Genomic DNA, 14,985 nt, shown 5'->3' with positions numbered 1-14,985 from the left:
AATGGAAAAAAGCAATAGGTGCTCAAACATTATGTAAAATAAAGGTTGTATTTTTTTTAAAGAAAACCTTAAAAGGCACTTTGTATCAAATTACAAAAAGTGTCAAATTAAAAGTTAGAGTTTCACAAATTTTCCTTTTATGATTGTTAAAGTTTTAACGCTCAAATTTATATTCGAGAAACAATTTATGATAATAAAATTTTGTTTTATTTTCCTTTATACCCAAATCACTTATGACACACTACCTCCGCTTCAAATGATCTTTTCATTTACCGTTTTAGTCCGTTTCATGATGTTATTTACATTGCGTTTTATTCTATCTACGGACATAAAAAATTAATATCTTACCCTTCATAACTCACACCATTTACAACTTTTCACTTAATCTTTCTTACTTTATTCATTTTCTTTCTTACACCCATCCTTCTTTTACACATTTCTTTTAATTTATCCATACTTTATTATATTTATCCACATTTTTTCTTTTATCTTAATATTTGTGTAAATAGTAACTGTAAAGATCGTTTTAAAACGGAGGTAGTACCTTGTATATTTTTTTTAATAAAAAACAAAGTTACTAAAATCATACATAAATCCTTAAAAAATATGTAATAGAAAAAAATTGCACCTTTAAGCTAACGAAATATTCCCCCGCTATAAAAAAAAATTGTAACTCAATGTTGCAAAAAGTAAGTTTTATGCAAATCAAGTAACTTAAAGATGGTTGTGGGTCGGCCGTCCCGAGACTCGACCCGGTACGAAAAAATCTCGTCCCGATCCGGGTACGAAAAAAGCACGACCAGGGACGAGCATCAAGTCGTGGGCCGCATTTACGGCACGACTCGACCCGACAAAACAAAATTCGCTAAATTTAGTAAAATTAGGATTAGGCACGGCGTTCCGACCCGACCTGGCACGAAGGCTGGTGGGCTTGGTTCAGGCCTGGACCCTATTTTGAAATTTTCGTCCCAGTACGGCCCGATACATAGTGGGATTGTCGTGGGTCGAGCACATTCAGGCCCACGACCCGGGGGCTCGGCCGACCTAGAACCATCTTTAAGTAAACTACTCAACAATATAACCAGGAGCAGAAGAATTATTATTATCAATCACAACATCAAGTACAAATAAACGAAATTGAATGTACTGCCCCGAAATTTCAAAACGTGATTAATTAACTTAAATTATTTTTATTTGCTTAAAATTCGTTTTAAGATTTATAATCTCGTACTTTATTAACGAAAGTTTTTTTTGTTAATTTTAATTTTACTTCACGATTTTTTTTCAGATTAAATAATTTAATTTCATATTTACGAGCATAACTACATTTTAAATCCTACGGAATATTTCATAATTTATAAAAGATTTTAAACGTTTTCGTTAACAACAAATTTTATTTGAAAACTAAATTTAGCACTTTATAAAAAAATATTTTCGAAAATTAATTTAGTCATAATCACTATTCTATTTTCAGTTAATAGTAATTGAATTCTGAAAATTTGGCTAACATTTCGTAATAGCAAATTTCCCTTATTCACAAGGAAACTAAAAATCAGTTTTCAAACTTCTCTTCTTCCTCCTTCAACCGTGTCACCATTGAAATAGAGCTCAACCACCAACTTTCTATGTGTCTCTACTACAATCAATTTCCTTGCTAATTCATCCAACATACTTGCAAATCTGTAAACCTAAAACTAGAGTAGCCAATATGAATCACCAATTTCCTTGCTCAACCTCTCACACTTGGCAATGCAAACAAGCTGATTTGTGGCATCAATGGAGCACCCAAGCTTCTATAAATAGCTGATCATTCATCACAGACACAACACAAGTCAGATTAACCTTTAATTCACCATTAAAGATCATAAACATTCTTATCCTTTTCTGCTTAAATTTCTATTTCAAATCATCAATGGTTGCCGACATTAAGCACCACCACTAAGCCACCATCGCCTCCTCTGCGGCGACTCCACCCTAGCAGCCACCAAGTACCGCCCTCCGCCGACGTTCCTGCTACCACCACTAACCGCACCTCCCTTGCGCAGAACCCCAACCGCCCAACTCCCCTGCCTTCTTCTCCCTTCCGCGCCCGAGCATCGGTCACCACCGGCGCTGCCGCCGGCGTTTTGCTGTCGCCCAAGCCCTGTCGAACCAGCCACCATCTTCTTTCTCTCTTTCCTCCATTGCAGCGTGTTCTTGCGTCTACTCCTCTTTCTCCTTTGTGCTTGCTCTTCCTTGTGCGTGAATCTCAGAAACCAAGTTCTAACTTTGAAACTTTGGTTTACCTTTAACCCCCAAGTAAGCCCAACTTCTCCTGGCCTAACTTTCTTTAAAAAATGGATGTTTAACTTATTTATTCTAATGTTGTTATTTATGCAAATAAAATTGGTTATTATTCTAGATTTAAAATTATAAATATATGTATTCACTTAAAACTCGAATTTAAATATACATTTTACTTAATTATTTCATATTTAATTAATTTATGAATTTATAAACTAATAACATTATTTAGAAAACATTAATGTTACAATATTTATCGTTTTAATATTAATTCAATAATTTAATCTTTTAAAAGAATTCGGACCCGGAGCTCAAAAAGATCGAACCAAGGACAAAGCTTAGCATATAACGCGGAATTGAGGTAACGGTTATTGCTAGTACCCGCAATCACTTCTAAAAGTGTTTATGATATTATGACGTTGTGATTGAATTTATAAACCGAATGTTTTGACATGTTTTATGAATTGCGGGAATGAAATATGATTTGGTAGAATTATTTCATAAATGTGAATCATGAAAATAATAATATTTTATCGATCTTATGATCTAAAGGAATTATGTTACTTCAACTGAAGTACAAAGGTTAAGAAAAATAAAACTAAACGAAACAAAAACATGATAAATGAAAGTGAAAGACCTAGTCTATAATCCCTCGTAATTTTATACATTTTCTTTATATATTTTAACGTATATTAATATATTTAAATATAATTTGCGGATTTTAGAAATGCAAATGTAATTAAAATATAATGATTTTATTACATTTTGAATATTTTAATGATTTATGAAATCAAAATTTAATTTTGAATTTTACGTTAAAACGGAATTCGGATTTTGAAATCACGTTCGATTGAAATTAGAAAACAATCCCAACCATGTTGGATTCATCAACCTAAATCCTACTCATAGCCCAATTGGGCAAATCCCAAACCAATAAACCCAACACAATACTCCCTCCCCTTTTCCTAATTCACGTGAAACCAAAAAAAAAAAAGCAAACCTCCCCTCCTCCTTCACTTTCACGTAAAACAAGAACCCATACCCTACCTCCATTGTTGCGGCTGCCCAGCCGCCACCACCGCCGGCACTCCTCTCCTCTGTCGTCCCTCTCTGTCTCTGTACCGCCGGTAACCTTCTCCTCCTCCTCTTGTTCTTCTTTTATCTTTTCGTTTTATCTCTCCCCTTCACTCTTGATTCTGTCTGTAGCGCAGCCATAACCACCAGCAAAACCGGCCGCGACGACCACCAGTGCTGCACTACCGCGTCGCCGCCGCCGACCAACCGACACCAGCCAACGCTCCTCTTGTTTCCCCTCACGCTCTCGAAGCCCTCCTCTTCGTTTTCCCTATTCTGCACGCACAAGTCATTCGCAGCCGCGAGTAACCACCGCTGCGCCACCGGCCAGCCGTGCTCCGTGCTCAGTCCGTCGCTGCCGCGCCGTGCGCGGCCGCCCTGCCTACTTCTCTCCTCTCCTTTTGGTTGTTTCTTATACTCTAAGTAATTTAATTTAATATTCAAATTTTTTTGTTACCAATTTAAGTTATGTTTTAATTGTATTGAATTTAGAATTTTTTTTTATTAAATTAGAATTTTCGGATTTATATATTTTGTTTAAGTAATAAATTTAATTTTCAGATTATATAAATGCATTGAAATAACGATTTTAATTATTTTGAAGCTCGAATTTTAAGTCTTTAATGGTTGGAAATCATAGTGGGATGATTAGGGATTTTGAAATTTATTGTTTCAACGTTCTAAGAACGTTAATTGGTCTTGGTGAAGTTTGTAAACAAGTTTTATTGCTGAAAATTTTAAAGTATAATGTTTGAGAAGAGTTTTCAACGAATTTCAATAATTATTTCAATAATTATGATGCTAGGAAATCAAATGTTCAAGTTTTAATGTTAGAGAATGTTCTAAATATGTTTAGGATGTATTTAGAATGCTTTGTTATTGTTGTGAGTGATTAGAAGTTGATTGGGAATATTTGTTGGTTGTTTTAGGCGGAGAATTCTCTTTAGGCGACTTTTGAAAGTGTTAAAGTGGCCTATTAGTTGTTTACACAAGGTACGTACATACCTATGTGCTTGGATGTGTGTTGTATTGAGAATATGATGAATATATTTATGAACTTGTTTATGTTGGAATTTCATGTTCAATGTCGTTGAATTAATGCGTTGAGCATAGAACTTTCACTAGTAGAAAAAACCCTTATTGCAGCGGGCTTTTAGACCCCTGTTGCAGCGTACATCGTATGCTGCAACTGGGGGGCCTGCAACAAGTCTGAACTTGTTGCAGCGTACAATGTTCGCTGCAAAAAGTGATTTGTTGCAGCGGGCTTTTAGATGTACGCTGCAACAAGTGCCAAAAAATTGGCAAAATTTTGGACTTGTTGCAGCGGGCTTTTAGATGTACGCTGCAACAAGTGCCAAAAAATTGGCAAAATTTTGGACTTGTTGCAGCGTACATATATATGTACGCTGCAAAAGACTCAACTTTTTGCAGCGTACATTTATTTGTACGCTGCAACAAGTCTGAATTACTCAATTTTTTGCAGCGTACATTTATTTGTACGCTGCAACAAGTCTGAATTTTTGCCAAATTTTTTTCCCTTGTTGCAGCGTACAACATATATGTACGCTGCAAAAAAGCACTTTTGGCGGGAAAATTCTAATTTTGTTTAGGGATACCTAGAGTGCCTTGCACCAAATATAGAAACCTGTCAAAACAATAATAGAATAACGCAACCTGTATAACAAATATAAAAACAACAACTGGAGTTTTGTATACTATATATCCCAAAACCAAAGTGCACATATTACATTTAAATATATGTTCCAATTTCAACATAAACATACATTTTAATATAAAATTTATTCTATAACAACTAAACCAACTCGATCAAGCGCGCTAAAGCCAATAATAAATACTTGTTGGTAAAAAACTTAGCCCATTGCTCACGAACCACATCAAATTCCTCGCATAAGGCGCAATCCTCGGAGTGTAGACCTTTACAAAAACAGAAATTTAAATTAAACATTAGATTAAATACAAATTAAATATCACATTTTAACATTCAAGAAACTAATGACAATGTCCTAATAGTCTAAAATGAGTCCTTCGGTTCTTTAGTTCAAAGTTGGGAGCGAAAATGTCATTTTAGCCTAAATATGACCTATAACGACCCAATGAGCCTATAGGTGCATAAATAGATTGGAACGAGTCTTAGATCGTTAAAATTATGCATATTAAACATGTATTAAGTTTAAAATGCGTGCTTAGGTTCTTTATTTTAAAGTTAGGAGCGAAAATGCCTCATTTTAGCCTAAATATGACCTATAACTATCAAACAAGCATTAAATGTGCATAAACAGATTAGAATAAGTCTTAGAAACTTAAACTAAGCATATTTATCATATAATAAGTTTAAAATGAGTCATTAGGTTCTTAAGTTCAAAGTTGGGAGCGAAAATGTCATTTTAGCCTAAATATGACCTATAACGACACAATGAGCCTTAAATGTGCATAAATGGATTGGAATAAGTCCTAGAAAGTTAAAACTAGAATATAAAACATTTAGTAGGTTTAAAATGAGTCCTTAGGTTCTTTAGTTCATAGTTGGGAGCGAAAATGTCATTTTAGCCTAAATATGACCTACAACGACCTAATGAGCCTTAAAGGTGCATAAATAGATTGGAACGAGTCTTATAAAGTTAAAATTATGCATATTAAACATGTATTAAGTTTAAAATGAGTGCTTAGGTTCTTTATTTTAAAGTTAGGAGCGAAAATGCCTCATTTAGCCTAAATATGACCTATAACTATCAAACAAGAATTAAATGGGTATAAGTAGATTAGAATAAGTCTTAGAAACTTAAAACTAAGCATATTTATCATATAATAAGTTTAAAACGAGTCATTAGGTTCTTAAGTTCAAAGTTGGGAGCGAAAATGTCATTTTAGCCTAAATATGACCTATAACGACACAATGAGCCTTAAATGTGCATAAATGGGCTAAAATGAGTCCTAGAAAGTTAAAAATAAGCATATAAAACATTTAGTAAGTTTAAAATGAGTCCTTAGGTTATTTGGTTCATAGTTGGGAGCGAAAATGTCATTTTAGCCTAAATATGACCTATAACGACACAATGAGCCTTAAATGTGCATAAATGGATTGGAATGAGTCTTAGAAAGTTAAAAATAAGCATATAAAACATTTAGTAAGTTTAAAATGAGTCCTTAGGTTCTTTGGTTCATAGTTGGGAGCGAAAATGCTTCATTTTAGCCTTAATATGACCTATAACGACCCAATAAGCCTTAAATGTGAATAAATAGATTGAAATGAGTCTTAGAAAGTTAAAACTAAGCATATTAATCATGTAAAGGGTTTAAAATGAGTCTTTAGGTTCTTTAGTTCAAGGTTAGGAGCGAAAATGTCTCATTTTAGCTTAAATATGACCTATAACGACCAAACAAGTCTCAAATGTGCATAATAGATAGGATTGAGTCTTGAAAAGTTAAAAATAATCATATGAATCATGTAATAAGTTTGAAATTAGTTTTTAAGTTCGTTAGACCAAAGTTGGGAGCGAAAATGTCATTTTAGCCTAAATATGACCTATAACGGCCAAAGAAGTCATGAATGTGCATAAATAGATTGGATTAAGTCTTGTAAAGTTAAAACTAATCATATAAAACATTTAATATGTTTAAAATGAGTCCTAAGGTTCTTTATTTCATATTTGGGAGCAAAAAAGCCTCATTTTAGCCTAATATGACCTATAACGACCAAACAAGCCTTAAATTTGCATAAGTAGATTGGAATGAGTGTTAGAAAGTTAAAACTATTCATATTAAACATGTAATAAGTGTAATACTCTGAGAAAATATGTAGCTTTTCCTATTTGGTTTATTGTTCACAAATCAGGATCTTTGGACAACAACAAATGCTTATTAATCCAAGAAGCTTTTCCTATTTGGTTAAAACCCACACATTATTCACAATCTTCAACTTTTGTGATAATCATAAATCAAAACAAAGTTTAAGTTTAAAATTAGGCAAATGAGTCAAAAAAGTAACGTAATAAGAGAAGTGGAAACTGGAAAGGCACACAGTGTCGCAAGTATACACCTGATTTACACATTGGACACAAGGTAAGTATAAGTTTGACAAAATACTGTTTCAGTTGAACACAAGGTAAGTTGCACTAAAAGGAAGATAAAGAAGATAATTAGAAAAACCAACTTTGTGATGACACAGACTAGTCCCATCACGAGCACCAAAATAATAGGACACAACATGATACATACCAAGGGTGGGATTCTTCTCAACAAAGAAGTTGTTCTTCGTGAAACGCTGCATGTGCACAATAATGTAAGGTGGCAGTTTAGTTACACGATATCGCATCCTAGCTATTTGAGGACGCACGACTTCTGTTATGGTCTCCCCGTCAAACTTGTTCATTATGTTGAAAAGTGGAACCTAAGAAGAACGCAGATGTGCCAAATCCATCAGTTACCAAGAAAAGTAAAGCGAAAAAGATGAACACATTAACATAAATGGTGAAGCCAAAAGACATACATGATGGATGCCTACCTAGAAAAGAAACCCAGTCTTTTTACAGAAATTTAACATTCTATTTTTTGACAAATCAAGATATACATACTGAAGAACAACTTCAAATTATCTATAGATCGTGATTTGTGATTAGATACAAATCAGTAGTGAGGATATAACCAACTTTACAGGAGGGCATAGCTACAACTGCTAGCAAAGCCATAATTTTCCACCCACCAAATAGTCAGCTAGCACATTCAATGTTACAAGTGTGAATGTGTGACCATTATAGAAACATCTAACCAGGGAAACTCCCTCCCAGATTATCATTTATTCAAAGTTAAGACCTTAATATTCAACAAAGCCTCCCGATTCTGCCACCAAGAATCAAAGGGATGAGCATAATGGGAATAGTGCTCTGGGAAACAAAGGTATTCTTAACCTTACATCTCATGCTTTCTCTCTTCTGAAGCTGCTGCTATAACAGCCCCAGAAGAACCGAAGGACACAATCTACGGAATACTAATAAGAGAAAACAAAGTTTTTTTTAAATTCAAAATAAAGAATAAGATTTCAACCTAAACTGCCAATATAAGCTGTCTCCATCAGCTGAGCCATAGGATCAATGGCCTGGCTAGCTATTGCCGGTAAAGAAAGCATTATAAGCTCCCGTTTGACATTTGGAGGAGGCAACTGGTTGAGGGGCTGAAGTACAGACTCACTGCGAAGTCATTAAAAATAAACTAACATAAAAGGGACATGCTTAAAACTTAAAGATTCAAATCAACAGTAGTTTCAACATAATCATTATCGCAGAGAAGTATTTTTACCAACGTATATTTTTGAGATGCGTGGCTCAAATAGTTGTAATGTGGTATCACCAAAAGATCAAGTAACACAAAAAATAAGAATAAGAATAATTTATATTATCAAACCCTAAAAATACGAAATTAGGGGAAAATCAAGAATTGACTGAAAGCAAACCCTAAAAATACGAAATTAGGGAAAAACAAATACAAAAAGTTAGAAAACTATACCTCCTCAATTTCGAAGGCGGCTGAGTTCGAAGGCTTATCTGGGTATAAGCAAAGAGAAAGAGAGAGAGCATACCACAGCTGTAGCATCGTGCAAGACAGAAGTAATTGTCCATTCACCATTTTTCTAAATCAAAAAGAAACCCAAAAAGGGAAATCGTCAGAAATGCAAGAAATTTCTGAGAGACAAATCATCGAACAGTTTATGTGCATAGAAAAAGGCAGAGAAAAACAATAAAACAATAAAAAATTAACAAGGGTCAAAGAGAATATACAGAATCGGAGTCGAGGAGAAAGAGACAACGGGGGCAGCGAGGGGTGCCGAGGCCAGGATTAATGGTGGGATCATGGTGATACACATTTCCAGTTCGAAGCTTCTCCTCGTACACTTCTCGGGTTCCCATTTTTTACGTCACCCCTTTCAAATTTCTTGAAGCGAAAGATAAGATGTAAAATTGAGTGTGGTGGAGTGAAGGAACTGCGGGGATGACGATGGGAGGGGGTAGGGCAGCGACAGAATTCAAGGTGGTGGTTCAGGCGGAGAAAGAAGGGATTTAGGAGAGAGAAAGAGAGCAGATGAAGAAGAAGAAGAATGAGGAGGTGAGAGAGTACGCAGGGAAAGCTGAGGGAAGAAGAGGGAGTATGAGCGTCCTTAGGTTTGAGATCCGAAATGTTTTTCTTAATTAGCTTTGCAGCGAAATTTTTTTATTGCAGCGGGCTTTTATCTGTACGCTGCAAAATAAATGGGCTATTGCAGGGGGCTTTTATTTTGTACGCTGCAAAAAACTCTCTTGCTGCGGGCAATTAATTTGTACGCTGCAACAACCCTTTATAAAGTTTGACCCGCGTTGACCTACTGGTTGTTGAAGCGTATTATTACATGTACGCTGCAACAAGGGGGTTGCAACAGGGGTTTTTTCTACTAGTGTTTATTTATAAGAATTGAATCATGTTAGCATGGAATATTGATGCAAGCATGTTGGTTTTGGGGAACTTTATACTATTTAATATTGGTTTGGGTCTTTATTGATCGTTGTTCCTCTTTAGATTTTCACTACTTTATAAGGGCCGAGGACCTTGTTTGGTAGTTGAACCTTATACCTAATAAAGGTTTTTAAATATGGATAAAGGAAGGATTAAAATAGTTGGGATTGGCTCTTGGTTGAACGTTGTGATCACTTGTTTAATTCAAAGATAAAAGAAGTTGTGTTTATTTGTTGAATATAATATTTATGTTTGATGAGTCATAACCAAATATTAAAAGTTATGTCATGTAAAGTGAAAATGAGTAGCAATAGCTTTAGACTGTGCACGTCTAAAGTGACGGACAATCAGGAGTTGGGGTCATGGGTAGCCTATGGCTTTTTTTGGGGCCGGATTGATCACCGGTTCTATTTTTATTTGAAAGTCCCTCGATATCGCAGGTCATTGGGGTTTACGGAGTCGCGCCCGTTCCTCGTCTTCCTTAGTGAAGAAGAAGATGTTTCTAGTAGACAGCTCGGTCCATTGACTATTTCAATTAAAATAATGTTAATGATACGAAGGTCTAGTTCAGTCAAATATAGTCTTCAAGTCAATAGGTTTTGGTTATCCTTGCTTATGTTTTATTTAGTATCATGTTAGGATTGTTCGTTTAATAGAATCATGTTAGGATTATTATTGATTTAGTATGTAGTACTCAGCTTTGCTGATTACGTGCTTTTGCTTGTGCATGTTGATCATGGCTATGCCTTATTGATCCTGTGATGACCAATCTTTGGTGAGCAGTCTCTAAGGATCAATAAGCATTGTCCATCTGCAGGTTTGAAGATGTTGCATCATTGGGATCGGGAATAGAGAGCTTGTATTTAGTTTTGATTTGCTAAGTTGACTTGGGTTTGTTTAATTGAACTTTAAGCTTGTTAGTTGATCTTATTTTCGTTGATTGGTTTTGGGATTAACTATGTAATCGATTATTTATAAACCTAAAGTTAATTTTATGTTTTCCGCTGCAAAATTCTGAATAAGCCATTACGTTTTCACACGGGCGATAATGCCTTGATAATTCTCTACGTATTATATTAAAAAGTTATTTTAGAAAAGAGAGAATTGTCGAGGTGTTACATAGTCCGTTTGGGGTATATGTTCACAGGTTACGATTCTCGATCATGCATGTACCCATGGGGCACCTGCCCATTGAGACAAGGCCCTCATGTTTTATGGGCACCGACCCATCGTGGAAGACGTTCCACCATGTCATACTTGCCAGCGACTAGCATGTTAATTAAATATTATGAATGAATTAATATAGTATTTTATTAAATATTTTACATTATTCTATTCTCCCTGTTTTGTCAACTAAAATGAGTTGAAATGAATTTACGTTACTAGAATAGTACGTTACTGAGTCTTCGGCTCACCGTTTTGTTTTCTGTTTTAGGTACGGCTGGGGACGACAGAAACGAGTAGTGGCGAAGATTTCATTTTAGCAAAGTTCACCTAGTTAATGTTTAGTTTATAATAACTCTAGTGAAGACTCTTTAGTAAGTTATGAAAGTTACTTTATTGAGGAAATAAAAGAATAATTATATTATTGTGGAGATTTAAAGTAATTGTTATGATGTTTGCCTTGTAATTTCCAAGAGGGAGTTACGGCAGTAATGTCCCAACCGAATTAGGTAAATGCCGCTGCTTAATTACTTGAATTAGAGGTCGGACTGTTACATAAAACGTTGCCCAAAATGGACCAGAGAAATTGTGTTTTGAGAGGAAAAATGGAGACCGGTTATTTCTATGTTTTTCGTGAAGAAGAAAGGCTCTCAATATACAACGGAAACGCTCGCCAATTTATTTCGGAAGGAAATCAAATCGGCAATCAATTAGAATCAATCAATGACTTAATTGACGAAATTAATTATGTAACCGTTATGGAAAATATACGGTTACTATATATGTCAAACTAGCCGTTACGCAAGACTGAGCGGTAGAAAAAAGGGCTCCACACACCCCGCGGACGCGCCACTCGCATGAGACATGCTCGGCACGGCCCGCGCGCGCAAATGTTCACCTGCGGTGGCCTAGAGCCACCTCTCTTGCCTTTTAACAAACATACTAGTTGAATGGAAATATATAAAGTGGGTAAAATTCTTATTTTTTGTCAATGTGGGACAAACACACTTTTATCCTTTTGAAGCACAGCTAAACTCAAGGAGGAAACTCCAACAATTGGCTTGTGTCCAATAAGGACGCAAGTGATTCTTATTGATATTGGTTAATTTTATATTGAAACTGATTAGTGTATAATTGATCTTTCAATATGCTACCAATTAGTAATAATAAGAGTCACTTGCGTTAGTGGTATTGATACCCTTTGTCGGTACTTAAAAAGTTATATTAGGTGACTTGTGTCCAATTTTATCACAATTGACTTAATGTTTAGAGCCTTAATCCAAACTTTATTGTTGAACTTTATATATCAATACGAATACCAAACAAGCCGTACCAATACGAGTTACTTACGTCCGTTTTAAAAATAAGGAAAATTTAGTAATATTAATCCAACCTTTGGCCAATTTTCTTTAATTAAGCCCACCTACGACATATTTTTTAATAATCCTACCTTTACTACCCAACGACTTTTATTGGGCCAAACACGTCATAAACCTATTGTAGGAGGTAATATGTCCCTACGTGGCAGTACTCTCTCTCGATATATTCAGTCATCATCATCAATTCATCACCATCTCGATGACTTTTTCACCGATTATCGGTCACTTAAGCCTAATAAAAGTCGTTGGGTAATAAAGGTGGGATTATTAAAAAATATGTCGTAGGTGGGATTAATCAAAGAAAATCGGCCAAAGGTTGGATTAATATTACCAAATTTTCCTAAAAATAAACCACTCTTTACATGACTTCCCCGTTGGAACACTCTGACTCGGTTACTCCTGTAGAAGGCGGAAGGAGAAGAACACCATTCCTATAACCTCTCACAATGAGAAAAACCCATGTTCTTCTTAAACCACTTTCAACTTCCTTACTAGCTTTCACCTTCATCAATGGAGTCCCCCGCCATTATTTTCTCCCCAATCCATCTCCAAATCCTTCGAACAAACCCTGAACCCAAATGGGTATTCTTGATGCTTCCTCATTCCCTCCACCTGAATGGATCAAACCCTTCATAGATATCTCCCACGTCGTTATGCAATCTAATCAAAATCTTCAGACCTCCATATGGGTTTCGCGAATCGTTGAAATCCTTGACGGTTCACCATCAATGGAGATAATTTGACTAATTATTGCAACAAGTTCTTAAATAAACTGACGCCTAATTTTATTGCTTTTGTTTTAAGTTCAACCTAGGTGAAAACGAACTCAGATACCGCCTTTCGGTTATTTTGTTGGGCTGGTAAGCAAAAGAAGTACAATCATAAGCTTGAATGAATGTTTCTTTGATTGATGTTTTGGGTGCTCCAAATGACGTTGGTAGGATTAAGGCTGTATTTGTTAAGTTTAAGGAGTTGGATTTTGTTATGAATGTGAATTATTTTAATTCTTTGATTAAGAGTTATGGGAATTTGGGAATTGGTTAAATGGTTTGACAGCGAATGAAGGATAATGCGATTGAACCTAGCTTGTATACTTACAATTTCCTGAAAGTGACGCAAAGTTCAAACGTGCAGCTGTTACAATGATAGGTTAAAAAGTTCTTCAATGTACAATTTAACCATTTTCTGTATGTTATTTTTGTGATCAAAGCCGCAAGGGTGTCACATTTGGAAAGAGGGAAAACAAAGGTAAACAATTCAGGCCAAAATGCTGGTAAAAAGAAAAAGTCAGATTCGAAAGTTATGTTTTTCTAACAACACTGAAGTATGTGACTAGAGGATATAGGCCTTTATGTACAACATTTTTTTCATACAAGACTTTCACTTATAGGCTCTGAAGTTGGAGATGGATTGATGATTGGAGATTTAGCCAGGTTATTGGAGATATTAAGTGACCAGAAGATAGATTGGGAAATAGTTTCTATACACTCGATCTGAAATAATCAACCAAATAACCCCTGCAAAAATTTGACAAGGTGCATCATAGTATGCCACATCCACCTAATCATCCCTAAGCACTAGATGTCTATGAGCATCTACAATGATAAGCTAATTTGATAATTAGTTTGTTATGCCACATAAGATTTCAAGCTATTTTATTGTTTAGCTCCAATGGCTAGCAACTAGCTTGTTATTTAAATTTGTCCCACTTGTCAATTAATTATTTGACAATTTTGAGAGCTAGTTGTCAAGCAAATTGGCTTATTTAAATTTGTCCCACTTGTCAATTAATTATTTGACAATTTTGAGAGCTAGTTGTCAAGCAAATTGGCTTATTTAAGCTAATTTGCTTGGTCAAACTAATTTATTAGTTTCACTCCAATGGTCTAGCTATTAGCTTGAAACTTTTATAAATTTCAAGCTAGTCCCTAGCTACAACCATTGAAGATGCTCTTACAGGCGCAAACAAGGTAATGTCGGCATTCCAAGATAATTCTGTTGGCAGGAGCAGCAAGTGGTGGATGGGGAGATAAAATATCTAGCTAGAATCGCTAGAATAGTTCATATGGTCATGCTAAGTACCGAGGTACATCGATCTGAGGATCTAGCTATTTGTACGAGATACAAAAACTATTGGGTAATGGAAGATTCTTTACCCTAGATAGAAATATGATACAAAAAATGGCACACTGTGCAATGGTATCGGCTACACAGTAATGATGAAACTGCAATTGTGCAGGAGAGCTTGGATAGTGCTGGAATACACAACAAACCTTTGGTGTATGTAACTTATTAACCAAGAAGACAACATTATACTTCCTCTTCTTCATTACAAGACACAATCAGGTTTTGAACACTATTTGCACAAACTTGTTTGACTTTCTTTTGTAGTTTATACTTAAGAAAAAACATAGTCGTATGGAATCCGAATAAATTCGCAGGACGAAACATTTTTTTTAAATCAAGTTTGTTAAACTTTTACTTATCCATAATAGGAAATATTAATGTTTAAAACCGTGCAATGACAAACATGTCTAAATAATTGTGTCATTTAAAAACGAAACGAACAGAGAAAATACATCTT

General features: G+C 35.1%; 1 protein-coding gene across 5 annotated transcripts; it reads right to left on the bottom strand.

The window, feature by feature from the left end:
- Positions 1–5,045: 5,045 nt before the first annotated feature.
- On the bottom strand, positions 5,046–9,784 carry LOC130468037 (uncharacterized). Of its 5 annotated transcripts, none has more exons than XR_008928328.1 (4): positions 8,671–8,867; positions 8,419–8,561; positions 7,594–7,765; positions 5,046–5,292 (listed from the first exon to the last, which is right to left on the bottom strand). XR_008928328.1 is itself a non-coding variant. In XM_056837427.1 (4 exons), the coding sequence occupies exons 1-4, from the start codon at positions 9,276–9,278 to the stop codon at positions 5,171–5,173; spliced, it is 474 nt and encodes a 157-aa protein (XP_056693405.1). In that variant the 5' UTR covers positions 9,279–9,784; the 3' UTR covers positions 5,046–5,170. The 5 variants fall into 5 exon arrangements, 2 of the variants coding, with proteins under 2 accessions (XP_056693405.1, XP_056693404.1); XM_056837427.1 differs by lacking the exons at positions 8,419–8,561; positions 8,671–8,867 and adding exons at positions 8,951–9,001; positions 9,150–9,784; XM_056837426.1 differs by lacking the exons at positions 8,419–8,561; positions 8,671–8,867 and adding exons at positions 8,878–9,001; positions 9,150–9,780.
- Between the last annotated feature and the right edge of the window lie 5,201 nt (positions 9,785–14,985).

This window comes from Spinacia oleracea, chromosome 2 (genome assembly GCF_020520425.1).
Source record: "Spinacia oleracea cultivar Varoflay chromosome 2, BTI_SOV_V1, whole genome shotgun sequence".
NCBI lineage: Eukaryota > Viridiplantae > Streptophyta > Magnoliopsida > Caryophyllales > Amaranthaceae > Spinacia > Spinacia oleracea.
Note: the sequence above shows the minus strand (reverse complement) of the source record. Positions and strands in the feature narration are given on the sequence as shown.

Coding starts and splice junctions, on each gene's coding strand:
- LOC130468037 (XM_056837426.1), bottom strand. CDS start 9,235: ATGTGTATCACCATGATCCCACCATTAATCCTGGCCTCGGCACCCCTC. Junction 9,002..9,149: donor TTCTCCTCGACTCCGATTCT/GTATATTCTCTT, acceptor TTTTTGATTTAG/AAAAATGGTGAATGGACAAT. Junction 5,293..7,593: donor TGAGAAGAATCCCACCCTTG/GTATGTATCATG, acceptor GTTTTTGTAAAG/GTCTACACTCCGAGGATTGC.